The sequence below is a fragment of the Limulus polyphemus genome, unplaced genomic scaffold (genome assembly GCF_000517525.1).
Source record: "Limulus polyphemus unplaced genomic scaffold, Limulus_polyphemus-2.1.2 Scaffold10109, whole genome shotgun sequence".
NCBI classification, from domain to species: Eukaryota; Metazoa; Arthropoda; class Merostomata; order Xiphosura; family Limulidae; genus Limulus; species Limulus polyphemus.
The window spans coordinates 13113-20384 of record NW_013675719.1 but is presented as its reverse complement, the minus strand read 5'-3'; the positions used below and the strand labels follow the sequence as shown (position 1 = coordinate 20384).

General features: G+C 32.3%; 1 protein-coding gene across 1 annotated transcript in view; it reads right to left on the bottom strand.

Moving 5' to 3' along the window:
- Positions 1-171: 171 nt before the first annotated feature.
- Positions 172-7272, bottom strand: part of LOC106476240 (eIF-2-alpha kinase activator GCN1-like) — a gene marked incomplete at both ends in the record, with an annotated part of 15848 nt that continues 8747 nt past the window's right edge. Inside the window, 5 exons of the mRNA XM_013936906.2 lie at positions 172-290; positions 1458-1579; positions 3801-4047; positions 4867-5061; positions 6270-6506. Of these exons, the coding sequence (XP_013792360.2) occupies positions 172-290; positions 1458-1579; positions 3801-4047; positions 4867-5061; positions 6270-6506 (920 nt within the window). The remainder of the gene's footprint in view (positions 291-1457; positions 1580-3800; positions 4048-4866; positions 5062-6269; positions 6507-7272) is intronic.

The window sequence follows — 7272 nt, the reverse complement described above, 5'->3', positions numbered from 1 at the left end:
CCTACCAGCTTTTGTTCTCCAGGAATCTTCAGCTAAGGCAGCCAACAGCGACAGGAGAACCAACTTAAATTAAAACTTTATTGTACCTACCAGCTTTTGTTCTCCAGGAATCTTCAGCTAAGGCAGCCAACAGCGACGGGAGAACCAACTTAAATTAAAACTTTATTGTACCTACCAGCTTTTGTTCTCCAGGAATCTTCAGCTAAGGCAGCCAACAGCGACGGGAGAACCAACTTCACTCCATGGGCACTCAGCTTACTCATAACAGCTTTTGCTGTTTCATCTGTTGCCTGGAATATTTTAAACACAGAATTTATAAGACTTCTCTGATCCATATCTTTACTGTTAGAGTATTAAATGTTAACACAGCCAACTGCAGGAACAAAATATTTATTTCACAAAAGTCTTATTCATGATTAAACGGACTATTATACAAATTGCACGCTATTCAATATCGGATAATGATACGAGTAGTACATAGGAAACACACAAAAACAATACCCAAAAAAACCTTTGCCTTATATAATCAAGTAACACGCAGAGCGAGTGAATCTGTATTACTAAATTAAATCAATACCGTCCATTTTCATATGCCTTACAACAAGGGTGAATAAATATGAGTTGACAAGTTATACCACACTAAACTAACGTTGTCCATCTTTATCTCACAGCAACATCCACGGTTAACTTTCGACAAATAACAATTGAAAGTAACGTAACGTGGTTTTTAGACTATTGCATAATACTAAAAAATGACATATCTTTGTCAAAATTTTAGGTTTTGATTTTAAAGGTTAACTTCCTACAGGAAATAAGGAAAAATAAACTAACTGTACCTTTATATTTCAACAACAATATTGTCAAGTACTGTACAGTGATTAGGTGAAGAATAATATGGTATCTGTAACCTTAAAGTGTCATTATTGTCCACTCTTGTTAATATTGAGGTCATTTGAAGACTGAAACCACAGTCTTCATGCATCAATACTCTTTTCTGTATTGTTCACCATTATAATTCTCAGCATATGATGAAATATTATTTTAATACATGCTGAACATTATTAGGGCCAAAATATCACCTTTGTTGAATAATATGTTAACATGGCGACACGTAACTTAGCACAGGTATAACATACTGAATAAATTCAATCTAGGAAACACGCAGTATTATCTGTATAGCCAAGTATATATATTAAACATCTTGATGGTTCTGTCCATTTGGTTTGTGTCACGTGTTCACTTTTTCAGTGACTTAGAATAAGTATAGTGTAACGACAAAGTTTATTGTATTTATGTTATTTTAAGTGTATATATAATAAAGTCATTAACAGACAAAAGAAGTCCAGTTGAAGACACTTTACCACCTTATAATAATTAGTCCGTTGTTCCCAAGAAAATTGAAACTGTAGATCATTGCTTTACTTTTTATCACAAAATATATTAAACACGTATATTACCTCTCTAACATACTGATTTCCATCTCCAAAACAAAGCAACAAGTGGGGAAGAACATGAACTATGTAAGGTTCAAAGAGTCGACCAAGCATGTTACACAGCATCTCGAAGGCAAATAATGCACCTGTTACAAAAAAAACAACATTACAGTGAAAGTAACATAAGAGAAACATGACAATAAAGTGTAAAATACAACTCAAACAGTAGTATAATGTCGTGTTCTACTGGATTACACTCACAGTTCTGAAAACTGAGCTATCCCGAACTATACAATAACATAATGTTCTAACATAATGTTCTCAAGGCTTAACGAAGCAGTGAAACAAATTTAAAACCAAGCAATATTATCATTAATTGGATGATGTTACCACTTCTGTCTACCACAAAAAGCTTTACACTACAAGAATAGCAACTACATTCTGCCAGGAGAAAACATGAGAACTTCATAAATTGTCTGAAAATACTTTTTTTCATGTACAGAGCAAAAAAAAAAAAAGGCTGTTTATATTGTGTGTAGAAATAACAAAAATTTACAAACTTTAAAAGAGATGCTTCACAATATTTTCATTTTGAAAAATAAAATCTTCATGAAAGTGCATCATGATCACTTAAAACACTTGAGCTTGTAAAATAAAGCTCAGATTTAATTGCTATAATTAACTTTCTCACTAAAGGTAGGTCAGAGGGCACATGTCATGACCTTTTATAGAGCTACATTCAAAATTTAATTAAACTACTTTACAATCAATATAAACAAATAAACTTGGCTTCCAAATGTAGTTAATAGATCAAATTTCAGTATTTTAATTTTATAAAGAAATATTGTAAAAAAAAATCACCAATCTTCCCTTGTATGAGAATTGTGAGATTTGATCTATGTCTTCCCCTTCTCTATACAGAAGTTAACAGAAATTACTCATTATAATATAGATATTACCAAAGGGTAAAGTCTAATTTTTATAGCCTTCAATCTCATTTGGTTACAAAGCCATAAACTAGAAAATCAGAACCATCTCGACACCCACCCGTTACATCCTCTCTTTCACAACTTCTCAATAATTCTTTCTGATATTTCCTACAACATCACTGATAACCAATAGATGGCAAAGTTTTATTTTAACTGATGTATAGCGCTACATTGTTTTCAGTACAGAGTACTGTCAATTTCATCTTCAGCTTAAAAGTTTATCTTGCGGTGTTTAGCTCGAGCAGCGAAGGGAATTATTTTAAGACCCTCCTGTCCAAGTTAGAAAGCCAGTTAAATTATATTAGTTATAGGACAATGTTTACTTTGTGTTTGATATTATTTTGTGTTTTTAGGTGCATTATTTATGTAAATAAAAATTATTTAGTGTCCTAGTACCATCATTATAAAAAAAGTAGGCTTAAATTTCATTGGCAACCGACAGCAAAAAAACAAGAGGTCAAAGGTTAGGACTATATTTCTTGTTTTTCATGTACATTTATCTATTATTATAAAAGTAACTAAAATGTAAAAATTAGAAACTTATTAGATTAGATTAGACTAGGTAAGATAATGAATAATAATAAAAATTCTTCACAAGGTAAGCAGAGCGAGTATTATGTCACTCACGTGAGTAATGTGTTTGCCGAGCAATTTACATCTTGTCTGGCAGGAATATTAGGTACACAGTTCAAAGAGCAATAAAAATTATGTATAAATAGATGTAGACTGGTACGAGAGCTTTAAGCTATTTAAGATAAACAACTGCAATTTTCTATTACAAATTGCAATCATTTTACAGAGAGAAAAAATTAAATTCAGATTTAATTTGTATTTTATTATGGTGGTTACAAGGTCTGTCAAATTGACCAAGTCCATATATAGTAAGGTAGAAAAAATAACAAACAAAATATAAAATTTTACTGAAAAAAACAAATTGTTTGATATTTATTTGAGAGGTTTTGGAGGTTACTCAAATGAAGATGAAGAAAAGTACTTTTAACCTTAACATGAAAATCACTTTCCACTCGAAGCATTCGACACTCTGTTTCCATATATTCAAGTAAAAATCTGTTTTTTGTGCATAAAGGGGCTGTAATGTTTACTGAAAGCTTGTCAAATTTCATGAAAGTATGCAAAACATCTTAGAAGTTATAGAATGGAACCTCTGACGGTTACTTAGTGGTTACAAGGTCAGCCACACTGTCAAATCCCAGTATAGAAAGAGTTAAAAAGTACGTATACATAAATTAGTAAAAGTCAATCTATTATAACACAGTGAGCATTAACAACTGTTTAAAATTACTATTTTCTTTATTCAAACTTTGAAGAAACCCTTGGCTTAATGACGTTTTCATTCTCTTGTAGACAACGTGCGTACCTTCTCTATGCCTATAGTTCTTCTTGTCTTGTATAGCATTGGTCAGTGTGGTCATTATGTCCAGCTGTTTTAGTGACAGAATACCGAGTCCTTTAACCAGACCAGCAAGACCGTAAGCAGCACCCTTCCTTTCTCCATAGTTCTCAGACTCTAATAGCAGCTGTACCAGCTTATGGACTAACTGTGGAGCGTCTTCTTTAATGGCCGGAACCAGTGGTGGTAAACAATCGGCAACTGCTTTTTGAACCTATAGAAAACATACATTAGTAACTAGTTCAATAGCCACTTTATAACTCGCATTGCAATCTGTACTGCTACATGAACCTATAGAAAACATACATTAGTAATTAGTTCAATAGCCACTTTATAACACATGTAGCAATCTGTACTGCTACACGAACCTATAGAAAACATACATTACTAACTAGTTCAATAGCCACTTTATAACCCATGTAGCAATCTGTACTGCTACATGATCCTATAGAAAACATACGTTAGTAACTAGTTCAATAGCCACTTTATAACCCATGTAGCAATCTGTACTGCTACACGAACCTATAGAAAACATACGTTAGTAACTAGTTCAATAGCCACTTTATAACCCATGTAACAATCTGTACTGCCACAAGAACCTATGGAAAACATACATTAGTAACTAGTTCAATAGCCACTTTATAACCCATGTAGCAATCTGTACTGCTACACGAACCTATAGAAAACATACGTTAGTAACTAGTTCAATAGTCACTTTATAACCCATGTAGCAATCAATACTGCTTTATAAACAGTCCTTTATACCGATACTAGGATGTAGCTACTTCTCTGAATTTCTTCAACAAGCTTTATAGTTCTCATTTCAGTATCCAGATTTGGACAAACACAGGTGAAATTATGGTGCAAACAAAATAACACAACATTAAGAATTGAACTTTACTGACATGAAATGTCTTTTCCAGAAGTTTAAAAACAACTAAAAATTCTTGATCTTTTTGTGTTGTTTTAGTAAATGTTAATTGAATAGCATTCTTACATATCACAAGCTATTTTAGGCTTAATATAAGCTTACCTGCTGTGATGGGGTAGAAAGAGTCTCTATCAATTTGGCTACAATGGGCTTCACTTTTGGATCAAATTTGTCTAAGTGACGAGCCAAGGTTCCCATGAGGATGACAACACTTTGTCGAACTGCATCGTAGCTTGAAGAGTCAGGCGCTTGATCAAGAAATTCTTCAAACACTGGTAGCAAGGTAGTGACCATGTCCTACAATAAATTAATAATTCCAATAGCAAGATGCCTTTCAAGTCAAAGTATACCTCAAAGTAAAGCTGTTATACCTACTTTAAACAGTCTGTCCTTCAACAATTTTAAATATAGCTCTATGTGACACAATAACAACACGTTGCCTTGACAAACAGTGTTACATTAAAACACAACTCTATGAAATATTTATCATAATTTTCCGAATGTAATACACATTTTTTGTTCACTAAAAATTTATCTAGAAGTTAAGGGGCATAAAACACATAGCAAAAAATCAATTTTTTTGTTTTGAAATGATACATTTCAATGCTATGTCTTATTAATTCACTCTGTTTGTCTAAGGCATAAATAAGGATTATCTACAATTTTCATTCATTTTCAGTATCGTTAAAGATGACTTTTGAAATAAAGTGATCAAGAAACTAAGTCTTGTGACTTTTAAGGTTTATTTACACGTAGACTTAGAAAATACAAAACTAGTTATCGTCACATTACGCCTCAAATAAAATGATCAAGAAACTAAGTCTTGTGACTTTTAAGGTTTATTTACACGTAGACTTAGAAAATACAAAACTAGTTATCGTCACATTACGCCTCAAATAAAATGATCAAGAAACTAAGTCTTGTGACTTTTAAGGTTTATTTACATGTAAACTTAGAAAATACAAAACTAGTTATCGTCACATTATGCCACAAATACAATGATCAAGAAACTAAGTCTTGTGACTTTTAAGGTTTATTTACACGTAGACCTATAAAATACAAAACTAGTTATCGTCACATTACGTTTGATATTCAAAACTACAAATCATTTTCAATGAAACCTTCAAATTCTGAGTTCAAATCACTGTCCTGAAATAGTTGGAGCTACTTCTCTACTGGCTGTAAATGGATTTTAGAGAATGTTTATTTGCTGACCAGAATAGCAAGCTCTAAGGTGAACTCACTTTTAGTGATTTTATGGATACTCTAACATTTTGACAATGTTTATTTGACAGCTGCAATCGCAAACACGACAGTGAATGAGTAATTACAGATTATACGATGCTCGAACATTCTTGTCATCAAGGGTTACTTTGGCTGCAGTATTGTAAAAATCTAAATGTATATTATTTATGGCGATAAGTCAAAGTTGACTCTTTGTTCACGAAGATTAGTGTGTGTATTATGTTCACAAAATTATGGTATACAAATAAAAAATAAGCTACCTTTCCGTGACTGTCTACGATAGCTACAGCAGCATCCAACATATTTTTGCGAACTAACTCATGGCGGTCACCTAATCCATTCCCCACAAAAAACGTCATTAACTGAGACACCATTTCCTTCTCCAGCTGAGGAGCCAAACAACACAACGTCATGGCAATACCACTTCGAGGCTCCCACGTGTCTGGAAGAGCTTCCGAAATTAATCGACCAAAATTGTCCAGGACTGGTGGAGGAACCTATGAAGAACATCACATTATTTGTGATAAAAACATTATTCAAAAGTGTAACAATATGTGATGCTTAGTAACAGTCAGATTCAGGATAAAAATGTTATTTCAATACCTTGAATCTAAATAACTACTACGAACATCAAGACTATCTACAGGTGATTATAAAGTTTCAAAGATTATGGTTACTATGGTAACAAGTACTATTATTTTAATGCTTTATGTCAATATAACTACTTTTAGACTTAGTGCAATGTTTTAAAGGTTACTGTTACTATGGTAACAACGTTTTGATATTCCAGATAAAAAAAAAATCTGTGTACGGACTGCCACAATTTCTAAAAACTGGGGTGTCGTTTTTGGAATTTTAAGCATTTATTTACTGCTAAACCTAACAAAGATTATTGTTATTATACAGCTAGCATATATTAAATAAATTTGAGATTTACAAAATAAACTTATCTGCAGTGTTCATTGTTCTGAATCACTGTTCTCATTGTCAGCATAATCATAAAAACTAAACATTGTTAAACATGATATCAAACTTCAAAGTAAATGTTTACAGTAATCTCACTGTTAGAACTATTGTAACAACTTGTACAAGTTACACTACGGTATCAATAAAATCACTTTCTATTTACATACTTATAATCGCACTGTTAAAACTATTGTAACAACTTGTACAAGTTACACTACGGTACCATTAAAATCACTTTCTATTCACATAATTATAATCTCACTGTTAGAACTATTGTAACAACTTGTACAAGTTACA